Here is a 23,390-nt window from a genome sequence, read left to right as displayed (position 1 = left end):
GGAATGGATCTGGGTCAAAATGTCATGCAATGCTTGATGGCAAAAAAATCTAATCAATGGGTAGAGTATATACCAAAAGGAAAACTATCCCTCTAATGTCTCCTTTCAAAGGGTGATATGCAGAGTTGAGTAAGTGGCTGTCTTTATTTCAGACTGGAAACTGTGTGGTGAAACGGGGACTCTTAAGTCAGACAAACCAACAGGTGGAGAGCACGATGCAAAAACTCATTAGCTCAGTCTGCCAGCTACATCTCTTCAGTTATCAGTAACGTGTCACAATCATTCTACATGATCATTGTTTTGTAGATCTTGTCAGCAGGTCCTGTGAATGGGGAGCAGTGAGATAGAGGATTGTGTCTGTCAGTCAGTCAATCACTCGGAGTGGATTTTAACCATGGCTTCAGATTGTACACGGTCCAGATTGATTCTGAAGCCCTCCGCCATTCCTTCCTCCGCCCCTTCAACCTACAACTTCTGTCCTCTGAGCATTGGCTAAGGCAGGTCAGAGTTCATATTGTTCTTCCCACGACAAGCAGCTTTTAACGTCCTGCCAGCTTCATCAGTCTCAGGCTATAGAGATTGTTGCTGAAGGAGAGGATTAAGAACAGCCTGCAGTCTTAAACAAGGCTACCCTTGAGCCCACACTGTTGTGGAAGGCCAACATCATCTCTTGCACCAGTTTAACCCAGTGTTTTAAGGTTCTCCCTCAACCAGATGGCCAAAATGGTTCTCGCTAAATGCTCAACAAGGCGGAGAACAAATTAAATCAGATGGCATGTGTTCAAGCACAGTTTGAATGAAACATAATCCATCTAAGTGGTGTTAAATTGAAAAAGGCTTTGGACTGACACCGTTGGGTAAAAAAAGCACATTGTCTTTAAGAGATTCTAAAAACCTTACAATACTGGCCAATTAGCCCAGGGTCCTACCTTTAGCCCAGGGTCTTTACCTCTGCTTCAAGTAACACAAATCACATTTATGAGAAATAGGGGAATGGGAACAGCAAATCACACATCCGGCATTTTTGGACGCTCAGGGATCATGAATTGAAAAGGAAGTTGGTGGTCTTTTATTGTGATGAAGAGGGAATCAGCCGTTTGGAAGCTCTGTTTCAGTTGCTCTGCCAGTGACATCAGTAGGTCACTCAATGGGTCAAAACAACCAGTATTGAGTCACAAAGGCCCCAGACAGAGTTAATTCCATTAGCATGAGGCACAGAGGAAGGGTTCAGAGTGTACGCCTATCAGAAAACAGAAGGCTGCAAAGAAATCGACTCATTCACTCCTCGGTCAATTATTCAATTTATTCTCATGAACTGGCCTTTGACCTCAGTGTTTCCTATCGAGTTTGTTAAATGAGAGAGACAATAAAAAATGGGAAGAGAAATTAAAAATTACGCAAGTAAATAAACTGCTGTTTCTGTGAAATGCTCTCTTGCTGGACATGGTCATCTACAGGGTTTGGTTTACTGCTGTTGTAATATAAAAGCTTACTGTAACAGGGCACAAATCCCTTTTTGGGGCTTTAATTGGATGAAACATTCCTAAGAAAAGACACAAGCGCCAACCTGTTGTAATTACTGGATTTGTATGCTTGTGATGATAAGTGTTAAACTACTGTATTCAAATTCCCAGTGTGCTCTCTGCAGACTCCCTGCTGACTTTGAGCTCTACAGTTTGGCCAGTAACTTTTTCCTTTTAAGCATTTACACACTATTGCATGTTTATGCTTGTGGTCTACTGCTCCATGTTTAACTAATTAGATCCAGGAATAAAGTGACCTAATGAGCTGGGCCGTAGCCAACATGATGGAGGCTAATGAACTCACACCCCAGAGATTCGACAACAGAGGCTTGAGGGTAACAATTCCATAGAGGTGAAAATATTCCTGTATAGACACAATCTCAACCCCACCCCCCCCCAGCCTTCTTCTCTGGCCAGATCCCGCTCATTATAGCCTGAACCCTTGGTCTGTTAGGTGGAAAATGACCCTGTGCGTTGCACTGTTCTGTACTGTTCTGGCTGCCAGACACAGACAGGTTACTCTGTACATTGTGCACAGAATGTGGTATTTATGTCTCCCTGACAGCCATATTTCTAGCTATCACATAAATATGGCTCTGTTGTTTATCTCTGAATATTCAGAAAGGAGCCCACAGACACATGAACAGCAACAACAGTCTCATGACAGAATCTGCTGCATAATATCTTAATGATGTAAATCTTTGGCTCTTTGGCTTTGTGGTATGAATTCCTAATTGTTTCACTTGAATCTGGAACATCTGTCGAGCATTAATATATCCACAGGCAGACTCACATATTTATTTATTTATATTTCTTGTTGTACTGTGCATGGAAATACTGTCTTTGTTCCACACTCCAACAGACATTAAACAAGAAAACAATTTGTGTCCCAGGGGAAAGGAGGATGTAAGGCTTTATTATGTATATTTGTTGTCAGAATGGCATTTGAAGCAAAAGAAAAGCACAAAATGTGGTCCCTGTTGATGTGAGAGAGTGCTGTGCTGGAAACGTATGGTGTGCCTATGCCTGGCTGAGCGCCGCTCTCAGTCACGAGGGCTTTGTTGTGTGTGGGGTTGCCTGACTTGACTGACTGCCTGACTGTCTGCCTATCTGTCTGCCTGCACATGGGTGAATTTATGGGAGACCTGATGTGCCGTCTGTGCTCCTACAGGTCCCGCCCATTTCGGATGACATTGGATTGAACTGAGGAGTTTGAAGAAAGCCACTCTTGTCACTTCCTCCATGAACTCTGAGATTGTTGTCAGCCGTGCAGCCATGAGGCTCCAGATGAGGCCAGGATTGGCTTTCCTGCTGGGCGTGGTCGCCTGTATCAGTGCCTTTCACCTTGCCACTGCCATTGATATCCCATTGGAAGGTAAGTTACAGTCTGTCCTCAACAGTCTGTACTGAACTGGAACTTGGTATGACAGTGAGTTGACTTTTGCGTTATACGTTATCTGTAATGGTTATTAAATGGTTAACAAGTCGGTGATCATCAAAGTGATCTGCTGATGTTTAGATCAAATATTATTAGGATCAAAAGTTCCATGGAAGGTAGTATTGTCACTGTTAGTTCATTGTCACCAAATCAACACTCATTGCTGTTTATTAGGAGGAATGTTAACAGTATTTAACCTGTTTTCTTGTGTTAAAGCTGTGTATTCTACAGTTTCCTTGGAAACGGCAATCGTGTTTGGTTTTTCTCTGATTTCGAAATTTCTCTTAAGGGCCTTGTCGTAAAAGAACAGTTTAAACAAGTTGATGAAAATGTGATGTGACGTACAAAGTAATACTGGACTAAATACTAAATAACCTTTTAGAAAGCTTTTGTTGTCCTGCATTTGCTTTAGTGAACACAAATACACCATGTAATGTTAACATTTATTCAGAAGAAGGATTACATTAGCTAAACTACTGTCTGTGTTTTTGTTTTGTGCTTTCCTCGCTGCCATGGATTTGGTAGTTTTAGGTCATGTAAACAGTAAGTTTGCTATGGATGACTATCTGCCAGCTAGCTTTAGTGACGTCCCCAACTCTCCACTCATCACTTCTAATCTCTCAGCTCAGTGTTCAGCACAAAAGCTTTGCTGCATCCTCATGTTAAGGATTTGTATATCATGTCATATTTCGTACTCCAGTCTTTCATAAACCTGAAATATCATCTCGGAAAAACGGCATATGGCATTTAAACTACTTCATGGATCCCTAAATTACTGACCATCGATAACCCATCTGCTCTTGCTCACTTTAACACATTTACAATGGTGACATACATTAGTGAGAGATGCTAATAAAGACAGATGATCCCATACCATCTTGTTGAGTGTGAAACATGTACAACAACAACGTGTGCTACAAGTAGTCCTATGGCTAGGTTGGATCTCAGAGCCTTGTCCCTTGTGTGTTGCCCAGTTGAACAGCTGCCCACCATCACAGAGCAGTCTCCGAGCTCTCGCATCGCGTTCCCCTTCGACGAGAGCTTCTCCATGACGTGTGAAGCCAAAGGGAACCCCGAGCCAGAGTGAGTAGTGATAAGGCCACAATGGTGTCTCCAACAGATGGGAGAGACAAGCCTAGCTCCGGAGAGCTCGTTAGCACTCTAACAGACAACTAGCACCACCACTCTGGCACGAAACACTACTGTTTGTGTTTTATTCCATGGTATAAAATGCTGAATCTTTCAGCCAAGCTTCAAAAACGTAACATGCTCTCCTCTTAGCAGATTCTAACAAGACGTTTGCATGGTTTGTTTTCCATCGCAAGCTGACAAAACTGTTGCTCTCTTAGATTTCGATGGACGAAGAACGGACTGGACTTTGAGCCCTTCCTGGATCCGAGACTGGTGAAAAAGGAGGACTCTGGGACATTTGTGATTCCCAACAGTGGGAACCTCACAGACTACCAGGGGATCTATCGCTGTTACGCCTCCAACAAACTAGGGACTGCCATATCGCAGGAGATTGAGTTCATTGTGCCCTGTGAGTAACACAGCTCTCCTGTCCCGGTGGTGCTCTATTACAGTTCTCTCAAAGTGATTCAGGGCTTGGAATCCAGTGTAATGACTGTGCCTCTCCATTGTGAGCCTTTCATTGTATTGGCCGTGGCAGAAATTGAACCTTCAGTGTATTCCACCCACAGTTGCCTCATATCAATGCCCAAAAGCTACAAGAAAAGCCCTGAGTGTGATCTAGCCTCTCAATCATTGCCCTGAGTATATATATATATACTTTTGTTGTTGTTGCACAGTCTATAAATCTTGAAAGAAATCACAACAAGTAGAATTGTGAGTTTGTTTGTGCCTTTACCGATCTGTCATAGTTCACAGTAGTTCAGCCATCACTGAACAGAGTTGACATCCATTTCTTCCTGCAAACCAAAATCTGAAAAATGTTCTGTAGGATATGTTTCAGTGGTTGCTGCAGATAAATGCCATCACCAACTAACATAGCCAACACAAAACACATTCACATTATTTCACTGCCACCTGCTGGAAAAGAAAGTAGCTACATTAAATATGTGACTCCGTTTTTCTCATTCTGCCTTTTGCCAGATGTTCCAAAGTTTCCAAAAGAGAAGATTGACCCCCTAGTGGTTGAGGAGGGTCAGCCTTTCGTTCTCGAGTGTAACCCCCCCAGCGGGATTCCACCCCTACAGATTTACTGGATGACTATCGGTCAGTAACAAATCATAAACCCCATGTAAAGAATATCCCAGTAAAGTATTCCTTTTTGTGGTAAGGTCTTCCACTGTATTTCAGGGTGGTAGCTCATATGACTCATAGAAAGATGAATGAGTTTGACTTTGCCACTTCCATTCCTGTCCTGCAGGTCTACAGCACATAGAGCAGGATGACCGGGTGTCCATGGGCCTAAACGGAGACCTGTTCTTTTCCAATGCCCTAATCAAGGACAGCCGCAGGGATTACTGCTGCTACGCTGCCTTTCCTAAGATACGGACCATAGTGCAGAAGACGGCCATGTCTGTCATCGTCAAGAGTAGTAGGTTTCAACTTAACCCTCTTAACCAGGGAAACCATCTGACCTCCATCTGATACCCATTCCCATTGTTGATCATTTGAGTCAGGAAAGTGTCAGTTTCCTGACAGTGCATTTGGGATGATGGAAATCCTGCAATTCTTTAATGGCATTTACAAAGTTAGATTTTCTACGTTATTTTTGTTTTTTATGTTTTTTGTTGTTCTTCTTAAAATTCATTAGGAATACATATATCTTGTTTTCATGTTCATCTTCATTTCAGCCAAGTCTAACAGTGACACAGGTGACAGTCCTGGTCCAGGTGAGTTGGCTTTCATAGCAGAGCCCTGACTGGCATGTTTGCTACTGTACATGTACTGGATATGGTTTCTGTTTCAGATTGTAAAATTCAGACGCATTGTTTTTTCCAATGTATTTTTCAATGTTGGTTTGACAACAAGCACAAGCACTGATTGGACTGTCTGTTTTCCATTCTACAAGCCAATTCTATCCTGGAGCGAAAACCTAGTCTTCTGACACCCTCTAGTGTCAAGACAAAGGTACAGCTGGTCAAAGGCGAGGAGCTTCTGTTGGAGTGTATTGCAGAGGGGTTGTAAGTACAGTTCCCTCTCAGTCTCATACCTCATATGGTATTACATGATGTGACAACTAAGCCCATGTGTCATTTCTTTACTAGTCCTACCCCCAAGGTTGAATGGGTAAAGATGGGCCACAAACTTCCTGACAAAGCCACAGTGGAGAATCATGGGAAACTGCTGTCTATACCTGTTGTGGATGATGAGGACAGTGGGAAGTACAGGTGCAAGGCCAAGAATACCTACGGAGAGGTTGATCACTTTTTTGATGTCACAGTTGAAGGTAAGTATCCACACAGTAATGCACAGTCAAGAAAATAATTGCTGCACTATAATGGTACTTTCAGTACAATGGTATACAGAAAGCTTGGTAACTAAGAGGACCATTTTGCGTGAGTGACAATAATAGCATTGTCTTGTTTGCATCTTGATTTTTAGCTAAATTACAACTCAAAACAAGATCTCAACATGTTTCATTTAGTGGTTTTTGAGACTGTCCTTGCTGTTGATCTCCCCAGAACCTCCTCGCTGGGTGTTTCAGCCAGAGAGTCAACTCAGTATGATAGGCTCCGATGTGCTTATCAAATGCTCAGCCTCTGGCATTCCTCAGCCCACTATCACATGGAGGGTGAATGGACTTCCCCTGGAAGGTGAGCCGAACTACAGTGTTTTACATACAGTACCTATCTGTGGTAGAACCGATGGACAAACATGATTTGAATTGAAGTAACTCCACTAATCTTGTTCATTTTCCAATTGGTCGCAGAGGTTCCTGCATCAAACAGAAAGGAATTTGATGACACAATTTTCTTAAAAAATGCCAAAGAGTTCGACAGTGCTGTTTATCAGTGTGAAGCCTCCAATACACATGGGACCATTCTGGCTAACGCTAACATCATGATCATGAGTAAGTGTATTGTACTGTTTATTAGGTCTCTTACGGTCTACTCTCATTGCCACTGTATTCCCAGTCAGAGTAAGAATATTGACCTAAGATTTGATCAAGAATGCAAGCAGGTTACCAAGCAATGGTCTTGGGCTGTATTTCCTTGTGTCCATCCATCCATCCCTCTATCCATCATCATCCGCTTATCAAGAGTCGGCCTGGCGCCTACCCGGTGTTCCAAGGGTGTGGTGATAAGCCCAGCTAGCTACTCTTCCTCTGGGTCACCCAACAGTTCCAAGCTATGTACATGCTGTGTTTTAATTTAATTCAGATCTTGGTGCCACAAAACAACCATGTGTTGCTTTTAGAAGTGCAGATAAAAAAATGTATATATACTCGGCTATTCAGAAGTGTCTGGAAATTATTTGTGACACCAGAGTGCAGAGTAAGAAAAGAAAAAGACAAGAAAACTGGGGCTTTTCTGAATGCTAATTCCCAGCTGCTCCTTTTGTTATTAATTGCATTTTGGTTTCTTTGTCTAAAGATAGAACACCTTTTCTAAGATAGATGTCCTTTGTTCAGTTGTTTTTCATTTTGACAAATTTCTATTTTTGACAAACTGACAGTCCAGCCATTCTCACACAAAGAGGGACAATTAACAATGAAGGAGGGCAGGAATAATGTCATGCTTTACCCACACCTACATCATTAACACCTGCACTGTCATTTAATTGGCATTCTGAGTCTCAGTCCCACACTGGCGTGTCTACTCTCTGACTGTCGGTTCAGGTTGTCATATTGCGCCCACTGCCCAGTGTAGCAGTTCAAAATGCTTGGTTTCGATGTCTCTCTATCTCCCCTCACAGACATGCCTCCTATGATGTTGACTGAGGAAGGGCAGGAGTACGCCTCTGTGGAAGGGAAGGGTGTAATTATGCACTGCAAGGTGTTCGGCTCTCCCCCTCCGACTGTAACTTGGTGAGTGCTGAACACACGGTAAACAACACAAGGCTCCCCAGTCTCTGCCTACCCTTCACGCCTATACTCTTACTCACCAACATGGGGCAGTATACCTCAATCTCTCATACTTCTAAAACTTCATGTACCAAATCCCTCTGCTAGAGTAGCTGTAACATTTCACTGTACATGCTTGATCGTTGGTGCACTAGGTTTTGTATGATGTTAAAGGGAACTAAAGGGAAGACTTCTGTTAATGACTAACGTTTCCCAGGGACAAGGATGATGCTACAGTCTCTGTGGAGGGACCACGGTTTACAGTTCATGAAAATGGATCATTGGAAATATACAATGTGGAGAAGGAGGACCAGGGCCAGTATACATGCTACACTAAAAACACAGAGGGATCGTCTGCTATCGATGCCGTACTGGATGTGAAAGGTATACTGTTGAGACAAGGGACCACAATGTGCTTTACTTCAAATGTGTGGGCAAATGTACTGTGTAACTACTGCAGTCTTGTTTTTCATTTATCTAAGATCCCACTAGAATCGTAGAGACCCCAGAAGACTTGCAGATCTTAATAGGAACCACAGCCCAGCTCTCATGCCTGGCAGAGTATGACAAGTCCTTTAGAGGCGACTTTGAAATCCTGTGGGAAAAAGATGATACAGAGATAGCCTCAAACCACACAGAGAATTCTGGGTAAGAGACATCCTTTTATTGTGGTTTCACTGAACTTATATCCAGCTATAAAGTTCACTTACCTTCACATTTCCCAGATCAATACTTTGTCTCTGTCTCTTTGTCGATAGGTACTTTATAGAAGATGGAATACTGCAGATTATCAATGTTAGCCACAAGGACCAGGGCATGTACACATGTGTGGCCAGGACACCACTGGACCAAGACTCTGCCTCTGCTCTGCTCATTGTGCTGGGTGAGCAAACATGTCACAGACATCATGCCTGCCTGACCAAAAGACCCCAGTACAACAATAATGTATGACACATCACAACATGGATCAATATGTCGAAGTCAGATGCCCCGAGGGCATTATGTTCACAAAGCAGAAAAAGACGACATCGATGAACATCCTCATACTTCTTCAGACCAAAGCCTCATAATAATAAAAATGCCAGACTATTGGCTGAAACCTCTTCAACATTACTTAGATGATGCTTTGTATAACATTAATTCCCTTCTGGACATTATGTGACTTTGCTTTAAAGTCTTTTCACTTGTTCTTCTGACTCCAGAGAATGGTGTGCCTTTATGTGTTACCAAAGCAATATTGTCATGTCGTTTTTTAGATGTCCCTGATGCACCTGAGAACTTGGTGCTGTCTGAACACAAAGAAAGAAGTGTGAAACTGAAGTGGATCCCGGGGGAAGACCACAACAGCTCAACCACAGGTAACAAGGCCATCCACTTACCACTGCAAACACCACAGACAGCTTGAACACAAGCTGTAGCTGCGCAGTGTAATACACCAGGCACAAAAACTGAATTTAAAATGTTAATCCTTGTTACTGTATGTTCATACAGAAATGTTGTTTTACACTCCATATGTTAATTGTTTGTTCCGTAAACCTGCTTCTCTGAGCTCTGCAGGGTCTAAGAAGTGTACTGCACAGCTGGCTCTTCAATAAACATCCCGTTGGCAGAAGCTCTGGTAATTTGAGGACTTGTCCGTGTGTCTCGTCCTGTCAACAGAGTTCATTATAGAATATGAGGAGAACCAGTGGGAGCCAGGGAACTGGAAAGAGCTTCTTAGGGTTCCTGGAAATCACGGCTTGGCCATCCTAAAACTTCACGGCCATGTCGACTATCGTTTCCGTGTGTCTGGAGTGAACGCCGTAGGGCGGGGACGTCCCAGTGAGCCCACTGAGAGATACAGAACCCCTCCAGCAGGTGTGATCTTGTCTTGTTCATCCTAACCTCCAGGCCACTTGAGCAGTCGCCACTGTCGCTCGTAGAACATTCAAACCTTAGAGATATAGCCATTGAAACTGCTCTCGTTGAAAATCGAAACTATATTGTTGATATTACAGAGACGATTTCTTTCACTTCCAATTGCGCCAAAATCTATATTTCTTGCCTCCACAGCTCCTGACAAGAACCCTGAAAATATCAAAATTGAAGGTCATTTGCCAAATGAAATGGTTATCAACTGGGAGGTAAGAATGATGGTGTTGGCCCACTGACTGCTCTGCTGTAGGCTGCCTCAATAGATATTCACAGCATCTACATTTCTTTAAAAGCCACGTAATGTATCTCGTAGTCTAGGGAAACATATTCTATTGTTACAATGATTTTATTTGCATTAATCAACAATCATTTCTAAAATAAAAATGTTCCTTTACAATTTTTGAATTGCTTTAGAAAAGCAATTTTGGGGGAATCACAGTGAATGGGATTTTCAATGACAGACATCCAATGGGGCGCTTTGATTAGAAAGTGAAAAAGGAAGGTCAAAGAATAGAGGTTGTTTCACAAGTATAGTAATAAATCCAGTTTCATTGTAAAAAGATGAATCTGTCCCACACTCATTATCTTCCTACCCTGCCATGGTAATGTAGCTAGAGCTTTCCGATTTATGAGCTCTCTCATTGTTAATGATTTGCTTTTGTGGATAATGGTATCTTATTCTATTTCTCATTGTCATACCATTGTAGGGGCAGCACCATGTCTCTCTGTGTCTGATGACTAAGCCTCTCAGAGGATTGCCTCTGTACAAATCAATGTATACAGTACCATTGTCTTACCACTATGTTAAACAAAATGCTGACTCATTTCCAAGACTGGATTTGTGTTCATGTTTTACACAAATCGGTTCACTGGTTCAGATCCAGACATGACATCATATTTGTTGTCCTTTTTCCTTTTACAGCCATTGTTACCAATTGAGCACAATGGCCCTGGTCTGGAGTATAAGGTGAGCTACAAACGACAGGATGAGGAGGACTGGCAGGAACACATGGTGAAGAGACACTCCTATGTGGTGATGGACACTCCCACCTTCATACCCTTCGAGATCAAGATTCAGGCCAAGAACCACCAAGGCTGGGGACCAGAGCCCAAAGTTGTGACAGGCTACTCAGGAGAAGACTGTGAGTGGCTGAACCGTGTTCTGTTAAGACTAGGAGGACATTTGTGTCACCAGCTGTGACTACATTGTTTCCATAACATTTCTGCTTTTGCTTAAAAAGTTTAGAACAGAAATCACCTTGTAAGTATAAAAAAAGAATCTAGCCTATGCCACTGTGCCATAACACTTCTGTGTCAGTTGAGTCAAAAGAAGCCTTAAGCAATCACCTCCTGAACAGGTGAGATACCTTTGTTAGTCCTGACCACGCTCACCTCCTACAGAATAGTTTCTAAAGAAACCAGATTATCCCACTTTGTTGTCCTGTTCCATTCGATGTAGTTATTATCCAGTTATGCTGTCAGACAGTGTCAAAAAGGGCATGTACTCTCAGCAACATCTCCTTTTTGTATTTATTTTTCTTCAGCTTTCTTTTGGAGTTGCCCTCTGGATGTTACTTCAGGTCTTGACTCCCTTTCTTCTCCTCCCTCCTCCTTCCTCATCCTTCTCCACACTCAAACCCACTGTGGATAGATACAGTACAACACTAGCTTCTCCTTTTTCATAGTGTACACTCCCTTTAGCCCTGGGTTTTTGATAGTGTTTACTTGTATGTTCAAGATACTGAACTACTAGCCTGGGAACCAGATGAATCTGTGAGCTCATGTGTATTTGCTCTGGCAGATTGGTCTGGCCACCCTCCCATTCAAACATATTCCCTCCCGGTATGAAAAGTGCCGGGACAATCACAACCGTTTATGTAATATGGGGCAGGTTTAATATGATGACTGCACATAGGAGTGCCATTGAGGCAGGCGTAAAAACCCAAGATTACGTTTCATTGCTCTGATTGGTTGTTAGTCTCCAATTCAATCCAATTGTATCCAGATGCATTCTAGTGGGTGCCCCTTCACAAAACCCCTTGGAAATCTAAAATGGAACTTCTAAGTGGTTCCAGAGTAATACGCTTTTGCAAATTGGTCTGGCGATGCTAGTGGGACTCATTGTCCAGTATATTAGTGATTGTAGTATGTTTGTTCCTTGTTACTAGCTTTGTCATGTTTGTAGCATAAGCAATGAAATCCTTAACTCTTGGAATGTTACCACTGTGAATGTCTCCTATTATTGTGAACAACAGTATTATAGTGATGCTCCTGAATACCATATATGATCTTAAACTCTGTAATGTACCGTGTTATTCTGCAAGACTCACCTCACAGTATCCAGTTGATTGATGAACTTTGGGTGCTGAGACAATAAGCATTGATAGCTGTATAGGCATTGATTCATTGTGTGTGTGCACGTGTGTGTGTGTGTGTGCATGTGCGTGTGTGTTTGTTTACCTCTGCAGTCCCCTCGGCAGCCCCTGATGATGTAGCTGTGGAGGTGATGAACAACTCCGTAGTCAAGGTCAGCTGGACACGTGTTCACAAGGACAAGCTGCATGGACATCTGGGAGGCTACCGGGTAATTCCTCACAGCAACCCCTTTGGCTTTAGACACAGTTTAAAGGGAGTGACCCTCACATGGCTCTATCTGGTGGCCTGCTCACCCCTCTCTGTCTCTTAACCTCTGGCAGCTCAATGTCCTCCTGCACAGGCCACTAGTGAAAACACAATAAGTCATTTCATCGTCTTCCATTTGAATCCCTGATGTGTTCACTGTACACAGTGTCTCCTCATGTGCCGCGCTGTAGGTGAACTGGTGGCGCCTGCGCAGTCTGCTGGAAACCAAGATGAGCCACGGAGACAAAAGCACTCTCACGTTTCCTGGAGACAGGAGCCATGGCGTTGTAGCCGGGCTCACACCCTTCTCTGAGTACAGCCTCATTGTCATGACCTTCAATGGGCGGGGCAACGGGCCAGGCAGCCATCCCGTCAACTTTAAAACCCCGGAGGGAGGTGAGGCGGTGAGGGGCAGGTGGGGGAGGGGAGTGGGGGAGTCTGAGAGGAGAGAGAAACCCCATGCAGCATATTGATTTAGAATCCACAACAGAAGAACAATCTAGGCTTCAGCATCCCACTGCTTACTACAGCGTTCTGTTTTGTTCTTTGTTTCAGTTCCAGGGAACAACATGATTTTTAAGGTTGCCGATGCTCAAAAGCACACAGTCTCCCTTGTGTGGTCACCTCCATTAGAACCCAATGGGATTCTCACAGGATATCTCCTCGAGTATCAGCTAAGTATGTCTCTCTCTCTCTCTTTCTCTCTCACTCTGAATTTCGCCGTAGTCACCCACATGGTCCCTCCTAGCAGTTAGACTGGTGATGCCCTGGTCATGCCTTGTGGAGATATTGATGTGATAGTGTAACCCACAATGATCCCTTGGTGAAAATAGGAAACCATTTCTTGTTTTAGTAGGAGTGGGGGTCAGCGTTGGGTCAGAGCCTGTGTAAGGGAAATGTGTTAGGGAGAAAAACACTGACCTGTGTCATGGTGTGGCTTTAGCAGCAAGGACACAGGCCACTGTGTCACAGCCTCTTAAGGTCTGCTGTAAGTGGCCCCATCCTGTCTAGTGGGGACTTCATCACCCTGACCTAGAATTCTGCAGGGGATTGCCAACAGACAACATTTCCATTCATGTGTCTCAATGTCCTCAAACAATACCCCTGATTAGGCTAATCTCAAAGTTTCAACAACAGCCTTTCAGGCTTTGCTTACTAATTGAGTTTGATTTCACTGCTGCACAATAAGGCTGAGTGTCATGCTGTATTTTTGAAGAGGCGACGTTTTCATTGTGCCAGCGTGATAAAGCTGATAGACCCTTTGAAGTGGGGGGTTTGAAGTCCCCTTGAAGGAAGTCATGTGTGTAATGTTGAGGATAATGCAGCCAGCTGTCAGTGTGGCGCCAGGAGCAGCCAAGGAATTTAAACGCTGCTGAACAGCTGTTCAAGGGCTTAGCCAGGTTTCACACAGGTCTTGCTAAGTTAATATTTCACAGGTTCCACAGTTCTCCACTGAAACATTGACCGTCAGATTCATCACCAGGGAGGACTCAACAGTACATGGCTTGAGTGGGCTAAAACCCACTTGCATGCAAATTCGACATTTATGCAAAGAGAGTGTATCCATCAAATTGGCCTTCAGATTAGATAGTTCCCTGTGGTCTCATAGTCCAAGATGTAATCTGGTTTGTTTATTTGTTTAGTCAATGACACGGAGGAGGTGGGGAACCTGCTGGCAGTGGACATCAACAATCCTGAAATCAATAAGTGGGTCCTCCATGACCTGGAGCCAGTCAGTAGGTACAAGTTGTACCTGCGCTCCTGCACCAGAGTGGGCTGTGGACCTGCCATCAGCGACGAGTGTACAACCACCCCGGAAGCACGTAAGTCATACAGGGGAGACTTCAAAGGGGACAGAATCAGGACATGGATTCAGGTTGTGGGGGTAATGGAGGGCTTTGGGTGGGGTGGCAGGCTATAATCATATAAGATGCTTGAAAAGAATACTATATAGGCTCTGACTGCCAAGCTTCTCATATCTCCATTGGAATAATTATTTTAGGTGAACAATACCATAAGGGTGAGAAAGAAGGTTTCATCTGTCACTGTCATGAAAGAGCAAGTGGTTATTGATCTGAGGGAGAAAGTACTATGAAACAATCAGCCGAGGGAGAGAGTTGTCTTGAGCGTAAGGAACTGTAGATTTTCATATTGACTTGTGTAATCATATAGAAATTGGCAAGCTGTAAGCCATTGTGAAATGTTGGATATATGTTCAGCATAATGGACTACACATAATTACACGAATGTATTATGCTATTTTTCTACTCTGATGGAAATCTAAAAACAAAACTCGAATTCTCTTTAAACAGTAGCTTTCTAGAGTCAGAATTATAGTTATAAAGATGGTTTGACAGCTGTTATCTTGTTTTTTTCTTTAGTACAGTGAAAACTATATAAAACCTAATTTTTTGAAGCCCTGAAATTGGCTTTGATTCAATAGGACTCTTTTTTGACACGGCTGTGGTTCATTGAAGTGAATTCTGACATTCTGGATATTTCAGATACAGAGTAATGTCACAAAACTTTCATTCTTTTTGACACAGTAGTGTATGCGTGCCTTCGATATGCTTTGCAGTGCCATGTCATGTTCCAAGGCTTCCTGTAATGCAACTGAAAACAGTGCGCCTGCTGTGGGATTCACATTCTTGCATTCATGTGTAATGATACATTTTGTGTTTTGTGTGATGTTTACATTGCCCAACAGCTGTCCATGTCTGCCTGGCAATGCATTTCTGTTTCTTTTCTACCTCTCTCTCACCAGCCTCAGAAACGGCTTCCTCTGTCAGCTTCAGTATGTAGATTTCTGTTACTGTAGAGTTGCAGATGTTGCAATTACTCTTACTGTAGATGAATAGCCTACTAAATCCATCAATGCCTTCACGTATATCCCAATAATAAGCAGGTTGCTGTACATGCAGATTTCTTGACAGTGCCATCCATTAACTCTTGCTTCTCTTTGGATATACCTGTTGGTACGTTGTGATGTAGACATGTCAGTTTAACTCTCATTAGCTTTGGGTGCATGTATGTAATTTGATAGTTTGACAAATGTGCTACAACAGACCTAGCTTGCATTATCGAAACGGCCTCAGGCATGAAGCGCACTACTAAGGTCTCCCATGATTGAGCCACATCACACAAGTCTTCATAAATAAGATGAAATGCAGATCCTCGCCTCATCAGTGGATAATTGCCCTTGTCTGTTGTTTGCCCTTGCCAGAAGAAGTGAGCATGCTGATGCCTCTTTTCATTAGCAAATGTCAACACCTTTTTTAGATAAAGTTTTGTGGTTTCCTCTGCAATAACAATGATAATGAGCAGCCTAATTATAAATGCATTTTAGTCCTCGCTCATTAGTGCATCTCTAAATGAATATTGACTTTTGTTCTGACAGCAGGCTTGGTGCCAGGTGGGCAAGACAGACATAGAGATCAGATGGAGTGTAATATCCAGTAGTTTCCAACATTTATCTAGTGAAGTGTTATTAAAGGTGCAGACAAATTGACAAAGCCTTGTGCGGCTATAATTTAGTCACACTACACAGTACACATTAAAGTGTAGTTTTTACATTTAATTACAATCAATCAGATGTATTTGAGGATGGTATCTCCATTGTAACAACTCTGACTATGTATTACATAGTTGTAGACTAATAGTATTCCTTGCCCTATACTGTAGAAGCTAACAGTAGCCCACAGCGACTGGTTGCAGGCAGCATGTGTTCTAACCACCTTACCTTCTCACTAGAGACTAGCCCCCTTTTCCTCACTCAAAAAATGGTAATCACAAGATCTGTCTCTTTTTCCAGGCCAGTCTTCCACTCCCTCACCTTCAAGCACTTCAGTGTCCCATGTGACCAATTCCACTCGTTCCAACATAGGTATAAAGGATACATCCAACTGCACAGACAGGATACCACCAATCGTCTTTTTATTTCTGTTCTATTTTAAAATATGAAAAACAATCTTCTGTGTTTTGTAGAGTTAGATGACAACAAATACTTCACCAAATGGAACATTGGGGAATTCACTAAAATGGATCTAATCTATACTACTAGCCATCGGTGTGAACAGCATGTGTTGTAGTTCGACCAGGACAAATATGTCTAATTGTCAAGGATTGATTTGTTGGGGCCCAGCCCTCCTGTACACAACCGAGTATTGACCAAGCAGTCACCTGACATTTCCACCTAACCTTCAACTGGGTAAACAATAGTGCGGTGGGACAATGTCCATAGCCACATTTGAGCTGAGGGAGAAGTCCATTTTGAGTAGAGTGAAGAAGGTGTGAGCTCTTACAGGGAGGGTGATATTTAAGGGATACTGAGATAAGTGGGTAAGTAGAAGCTGTTGAAAGCATAGATCAGAATATTTCAATGTTCCGGTCTCTCCTTTTTAAGTGCTCCCTGACTTTGAAGAGCCATCTTTCAGGACGTGTGGCAGGGCATGCACTCCCTGCTGTGGTAGCAGATGCTTTCTGCAGCGTTTAATACCAGGTTGAATGGCACAGTGACATACACGCCAGCCAGCCTTGGTATATTTTTGGACTGGTTCTGTGACACTTCAAGTCATCATACCAACCCAATGACAGGAATTACCATAGTTACAGAGTCATACATCAGCATTAGCTGGAGATTGTCATTTGTACTCTGAGGGATGGGCAGGACAGACCCAGGTGTCCTTGTGTACGGAATTATCACCTGAGCAAATAATGCACCTGAGCTGGAAACACAGTTGAAGATTTGCATGTTTGCCAGAGGGAAATGAAATGGATTGTATTTTGTTGGCCAGATTGAACAACAGCTGTCAACATCCCTTCTTTAGCCGTTGTAATTGTGTACATGATCAGCATACCCAACCCAATTCTCGATGACAGTTCAGTGGGATTATTTGATCATAGTCTAATGTGTCTCTTTAGTGTGCAATTACACATGTAGAGGTATTAATCTCAAAAACACCTACAGTGTACATTATATATGAAAATAGTTAAAACAGAAGAGACTCTGTAGTACATCTTAGCAGAGGAGTAAGGTTCTATGTTGTGGTTGTGTTTGTTTTTCTGTGGATGCATGTTTATCTGTAGATTTTAATTTACTTTTGGAGGCTGCACGTCTTCCATTTCCATATCAACAATTTTAAAAGGAATAGTTTCACCATTTCTGTCAAGCATTACTGATGTCCTCATCCCATGCCACAAGTATGCTACGGGGAAAAAATCACATTCACAGCAGGACACGTGCATACAAGAGACAAATGGATAGCCCTTTCATTAATACATTAGTACTGAAACAATGACCACACTCAATCTTATAATGTCTATATCTGTCCTTTACTAACCCTTTTTCTGTCATTTTTCTCCTCCATTTGTCTGTCAGTGCCTGCTCTGTTAAATATTAGCTCTTCGGTTAGTGACATCTTAGCAAATATCAGCTGGATTCCTGCGAGTGAACACAAGGATTCTGAGTTATATATTGCATATATGAACAACCGTAAGCTTACATCCCTTCTCTGTTCATTGACATTTATTTTTTAGTACCTGTAGCTTGAAGGCTATATTGAAATCCTTTTTGGCATGTAACAACATCTGTAACAACATATGTAATAACATCTGTATCAACGTCTGTGGTCGTGTGCTGTGTCAGTCTTATATATGTGTTAGATTAGTGTCATCAGTTTTCATAATACACGTCTGTGTATGTGCTCATGAGTACTAATCCTACCCGATTGTGCACCTCTGTAGGTAAAGGTAACTGGAAGGTATCTGAGGCACTTAACACCTCTAAGACTTTCCACATCATTGAAGGGCTCGAACCTGGGACTGAGTACACTGTTCGACTTATGACTAACAACTGGGTTGATAATTCTAGTATATTTGAAGATGTTATCAAGACCAGGGCTAAAGGTGAGAAGGGATACCAAAGATCTCACACTAAAACAGACTCACAGGAGCAGCAGCTATGGTTACTTAGTAGTAAGCAGAAACAACATTGTCCTTGAAGGAGGCTCAAGGTACCATGCATGGTCCTATCAGTGTCAATAGGATTAGATTTTCTCTGTTTACTTGCTGGGAGGAATTACATTTGAACAGCTTCTTAAGTTGATTAATTAGACAAGCAGATAAGCTGTTTAATATTAATTTGGGGACATATCCGTTGCAGCATGTCCCTGTACTTCCTCACCTCTGCCTTTGCATCGGTTTGGATTTGTCGATCTAAACGTTCAATCAAGTATCTTTGAAAAGGCCAAGTCAAGTCAAAGTCATTGAGTATTGTTCTCTTCAGGGTTGGCAAGCATCCATGGAGGGATCTCTACCCAGGGCTGGTTTATTGGACTGATGTGTGCTGTCGCTCTCCTCACACTCATTGTGTTGATTGCCTGCTTTGTCAACAGAAATAAAGGAGGGAAGTATTCCGGTAGGTGTCCCTTCTCAAACATCATTGTACACAGCATCTTCTGAATGTTAAGTAGTCATTGCATGTTGGTGGTGTTATATTTATATTTCACTCTGCTTATTATATAGAAAGCATATGTCATTCAGGAATCTCTTGTAGAAGTGCAAAAGTGTATGTATAATAACTAGAACTGACTATTTGAATTCCAAATGTTTACATTTACTAGACTTGTGTATGTGTATTTGCACTCACTGTATATATTCAATGTATGGAGTGCTTGTATTTCCACAAGCAAGCCCTACAAAAAGACATGTTATGGAATATGCTAGCAAAGCGGATGATGAGATATGCTGTATGGTAACTTTCTGTCATTCCTGCCTTTAAAAGAAATGGGGTAATATATTGTACAGTTGCTTTTATTTTTCCAGCTAATTGACTTGCTTGCTTTTGTGCTTTTATTCTTGTCTTGCTAAGAACAAACATGTTTCTTTGTTCTGCTGCTTGAATCCAGTGTTACTCTGCTGTAGCAACACTGCCTCTTCCATTTCACATGTTTACTTTTCACACACAATCACTCAATTTAGACTCAAGCTCAAACCTACTTCACATGTAAACATTGTTGTTGTGGGAAACTGACCAAGACAATGTGGAATTTGTGTTTGTTTCGTTGCTATAACTCTCACTTGTCAGCTTACAAGTAAATTGTAAACTAAATGCTCATTGTAAACTAAATGGTGTCCTTTTCTCTGAGCAGTAAAGGAGAAAGAAGACCTTCATCCAGATGTGGAATCCCAGGGGATGAATGATGACACATTCTGTGAATACAGGTAAACCAAACCGCAAGCCGTTTTCATGATGACTCACACATCAATGCACAATAATCCTGTTATCCTGCCTTTCATTGTTTTATATGACCTTACATAACTATGTCTCTGCATTTCTCCTGATCTGAAAGACAAGCCCACATGCATGAGCTTTTTACGGACCCTCACAGAAATCCCTGTTCAACACATATGATGGGCTGAGTAACTGCCTAATGTATGTGATAAATAGCAACAAGTTCCCTGTTGCAGTTTACACATTACAGTAGTAGTGTCGATGTGGTATTACACTTCATGGTGCATTGTTATTAGGTACAGTGTGGTGGTAGAGCTCATGGAACTGCCTCATTGTTCAGATGTTGTTATTTGTTCCTGGGTGATCGTAAATGATGGCTGCCCAACAAAGTAGGAGGAGGAAACAAATCAGTATAATTGAAAGCAGCTCACCTCAAGGGCAGTAATATATGAGCTCATTTCATTAATCCTCCAGTGGTACAATTCATAACATACTCCCATGATGCAGCTCTCAGTGTAATACTTCAATCAGCAGAGTCTGCACACCCCAGCTCCATATGGGGCATCTGGAGTCTGGATCCTGGCTCAGAGAGAGTCTCAGTGCCCTCTTCCAGTGCTATGTATGCTCCCCCAAATGAACCCATTTTGGAAACCTTAGAAACACATGATCCAATCAAATCAATTTGGTGCGGCTCACACATTCAAGTCAAATCCATTCTCTGCCACTTTTAATTATCTTAAAACTATTTGTAATAGTTTGTAATTGCTGTCTTTTATGTGATAGCCAGGTTGTACAATTTAAACAATAGACATACGAATATTGCCTATATATATATCTGATTCTGTAGAATCTGATTCTGATTCTGATTTATTGTGTATTTATGTACAGGCATATATATAGTATATTTATATACAGTATACATATTTGGTGATTTACTGCTGACTATGGTGCAGATTATGCATCACAGACCATACCGTATAGTTGTATATACAATTCAGTGCAGTATAGTACAGGGCTGTATGTGCATGATAGGACATCTGTACAGTAAAACCTCTGCATCCCATCTCACTCCGAGCAAGTCTACTGCCATCTACATTCATGCACACGCACTGTTAAGGCAGGGTTGATTGACATACCCCTAACATGCATGTATTACAACATTTGCATATGCTAGTAAGGGGTAAACGATTCATGCCAATCACCGGAGCACATCGTTCTAGCTCTTAATTCTTAAGCCTGTCCTCAACAATGAAGCTCATAGAGTTAAACCATGAGTGAAATAGGGTGATTTTAAATTCCATGTATCTGTGCCATGTTGTGTGCTGTGCAGTGACAATGATGAGAAACCGTTGAAGGGCAGCCAGCACTCTCTGAACGGAGAGATCAAAGCAGGGGACAGTGGGGATAGCATGGCAGACTATGGAGATGAGGAGGGCCAGTTCAATGAGGATGGCTCTTTTATTGGTGAGTATGCTGGACGCAAGGAAAAGAGGATGTCCACTGAGATCAAGGGGACCTGTCAGACCCCAGCATGAGGAAAGGAGCCACCATCCATCCTTAGGACACCACTTTTATCAAACTCTCAGTGGGGAAAGGAAATATAGGAAAAAGAGACATAATCCATACCAAGCACAATTTTGTGTGAAATGTAATGTGTCATTGCCAACTGCACTGCCATTCTCATTTTATAGAGCTATGTTTTATCAAGCTGTAACAAAATGATAATTTCCAAATGTATATATATATTGTATGTGTGTTTTATATTACCGCAGTGCAGTGAAGACCTTTTAGGGCGCTTGCATTTTTTTGGAAATGCAACTACTGTTTGTAATTCACTCAAAAGAAGAAAAAAGACTACTCCCTGTCCACATTGTGCTTCAGTCCAATTACTCATTGTCTTATGATGCCAAGCCTCTTATGGTAAATCATCTTGTAGCAAACAAATGTATGTGAGAAAATGAAGTTTGAACTTTTCAGTTCAAGCCAATATGGTTGACTTTGATTTTATATATGCCAATCATTTATTGAATATGATGTCATATGTACACAATATTTGTTTATTAACTTATTCCTTCATTGGATTTGACACATAACAATACAGCGTCGTAGATACAGGGACAAAAAAGAACACATTCTCATGTATACAGTATATGTAAAGCTAAAAGGCAATTTCTTTTCCTGTATAATGCTGTCAGTCAGAGTATTGCTGTCAGGACCAATGTGCCTCTCTGGAACCAAGTAATACTGTTATATGTATCCACTCATTGGAAAAACAAATTAAAATAGAAGTTTATGTTTTATCAATGTAATTATGGCAGCCTTGTTCTCTGCATATCACCGTACCCATTCTCATTCCAGCAGAACAGTACCATGATATGTTTGTTTGTACACTATACCTTAACATTAACACAGAGATCAACCTGATTGAACTTTTGTACAAATACAGCTATTGCATGTTTAAGAATGTTGATTGGTGTTTTTGATGTCATTAAATTGTTTTACTTTTCGTAAACCTCAGCCTGCAAACATCTTTGCCAACGTATTAAGCTCTGAAGTGATTTCATGACATGATTTAAGAGCTCTCTCTAAATGTCATATTAGAGAAAGTGTTTTAAGGGTTGTAAAAATGTTTTACTTAAACGTGTCACAGCAGGGTCATGCCTGTCTCCAAGGTTGTTAGCAGGCTGTTTTTAACAACCTGCCGCAGGACATGAATATGGGATAACAAGGAGGTGGGCCCAGACAGTGGAAAAAGGATGTGCAATCACATCTGATAAGCAGGCCTGTATAGTGCAGTGGAGAGGACAACTCTTTTTGTAGGACTGGCCTTCCTAAGTCACATGCAGGCCAATGCAATGTCAATGACCAGGTATGTATAATGTACTTTACAACCGAGTCTCACAAAAAAGGATGGGTTAGGCTCCCTTTTATCCATAAGGGCAATGGTATTCCATCAGCATTTGGTTATACAGTAAGCAGCATATCAGTCAAAACTGGGTGGTCCAATTACAGTCCTATTGTCAAAGATGTTCTTTGACATGAAAAAGACTGGTTTATTTTGCTTTAGTACCTATAATGGAGTTCACAGAGGGGGAATACAATAGGCCCTTGTGCTGCCTTAGCCACTGAGCTGAATGGATAGAGAACCTCAATGACTTGAAGCACAAGGTCAAAATTTAAAGGCCCCAATCACATAGGGAGGCTTTTCAGGCAAAGCACCCCTACAGTGTTTCATATAAATCGCCAAGACTGTTATAAATAATGTAAAACTCAGGTCAAAGTCAGCATTTGCCTAGAAGGCCAAGCACTGGAAAAATGGCTGGATTAAGTAGAGAAGAAAAATAGGCGCTACATCTCTATAAATCCTTTTCTGTGTCACCAGTTATAGTGTAGGTTGTTTCACATATCCAGGTCACAGCCTCCAGACTTACTGAACATGTGATTTTCTCCTTATAGAAGATGTTCAATCTACTATGTGACCATTATGACAAAAGTTTTCTTATTTTGTGTCAAATTGCTGACATGATCTGCTATTATGGATCATGGAAACATTATGTGCCTTCAACAGATACCTTATCAAAATAATCTTTCAGGCTGTAAAACAAAGGTCTGCTCTAAAATAAAAAATTA

The 23,390-nt window shown here is 41.8% G+C and overlaps 1 protein-coding gene across 3 annotated transcripts in view; it reads left to right on the top strand.

Moving 5' to 3' along the window:
• chl1b (cell adhesion molecule L1-like b) overlaps positions 1 to 22,272 on the top strand; it is a 46,944-nt gene extending 24,672 nt beyond the window's left edge. Inside the window, exons 2-30 of one of the 3 annotated variants that reach the window (XM_047025538.1) lie at positions 2,695 to 2,898; positions 3,487 to 3,504; positions 3,936 to 4,044; positions 4,311 to 4,501; positions 5,074 to 5,196; positions 5,351 to 5,521; positions 5,781 to 5,819; positions 5,999 to 6,110; positions 6,195 to 6,376; positions 6,612 to 6,743; positions 6,860 to 7,000; positions 7,846 to 7,957; positions 8,211 to 8,377; positions 8,476 to 8,641; positions 8,752 to 8,876; positions 9,250 to 9,351; positions 9,653 to 9,850; positions 10,046 to 10,116; positions 10,830 to 10,874; positions 10,938 to 11,049; positions 12,376 to 12,491; positions 12,721 to 12,925; positions 13,085 to 13,207; positions 14,173 to 14,352; positions 17,907 to 18,020; positions 18,272 to 18,433; positions 18,813 to 18,944; positions 19,678 to 19,750; positions 21,091 to 22,272. In XM_047025538.1, the coding sequence (XP_046881494.1) occupies positions 2,766 to 2,898; positions 3,487 to 3,504; positions 3,936 to 4,044; positions 4,311 to 4,501; positions 5,074 to 5,196; positions 5,351 to 5,521; positions 5,781 to 5,819; positions 5,999 to 6,110; positions 6,195 to 6,376; positions 6,612 to 6,743; positions 6,860 to 7,000; positions 7,846 to 7,957; positions 8,211 to 8,377; positions 8,476 to 8,641; positions 8,752 to 8,876; positions 9,250 to 9,351; positions 9,653 to 9,850; positions 10,046 to 10,116; positions 10,830 to 10,874; positions 10,938 to 11,049; positions 12,376 to 12,491; positions 12,721 to 12,925; positions 13,085 to 13,207; positions 14,173 to 14,352; positions 17,907 to 18,020; positions 18,272 to 18,433; positions 18,813 to 18,944; positions 19,678 to 19,750; positions 21,091 to 21,295 (3,759 nt within the window). In that variant the 5' untranslated portion in view covers positions 2,695 to 2,765 and the 3' untranslated portion in view covers positions 21,296 to 22,272. Of the gene's footprint in view, positions 1 to 2,694; positions 2,899 to 3,486; positions 3,505 to 3,935; positions 4,045 to 4,310; positions 4,502 to 5,073; positions 5,197 to 5,350; positions 5,522 to 5,780; positions 5,820 to 5,998; positions 6,111 to 6,194; positions 6,377 to 6,611; positions 6,744 to 6,859; positions 7,001 to 7,845; positions 7,958 to 8,210; positions 8,378 to 8,475; positions 8,642 to 8,751; positions 8,877 to 9,249; positions 9,352 to 9,652; positions 9,851 to 10,045; positions 10,117 to 10,829; positions 11,050 to 12,375; positions 12,492 to 12,720; positions 12,926 to 13,084; positions 13,208 to 14,172; positions 14,353 to 17,906; positions 18,021 to 18,271; positions 18,434 to 18,812; positions 18,945 to 19,677; positions 19,751 to 21,090 lie in introns of all 3 variants that reach the window. The other 2 variants (XM_047025537.1, XM_047025539.1) reach the window with 2 other exon arrangements.
• Positions 22,273 to 23,390: the final 1,118 nt, after the last annotated feature.

Source organism: Hypomesus transpacificus, chromosome 9 (genome assembly GCF_021917145.1).
Source record: "Hypomesus transpacificus isolate Combined female chromosome 9, fHypTra1, whole genome shotgun sequence".
NCBI lineage: Eukaryota > Metazoa > Chordata > Actinopteri > Osmeriformes > Osmeridae > Hypomesus > Hypomesus transpacificus.
This window is presented reverse-complemented; position numbering and strand designations above follow the sequence as displayed.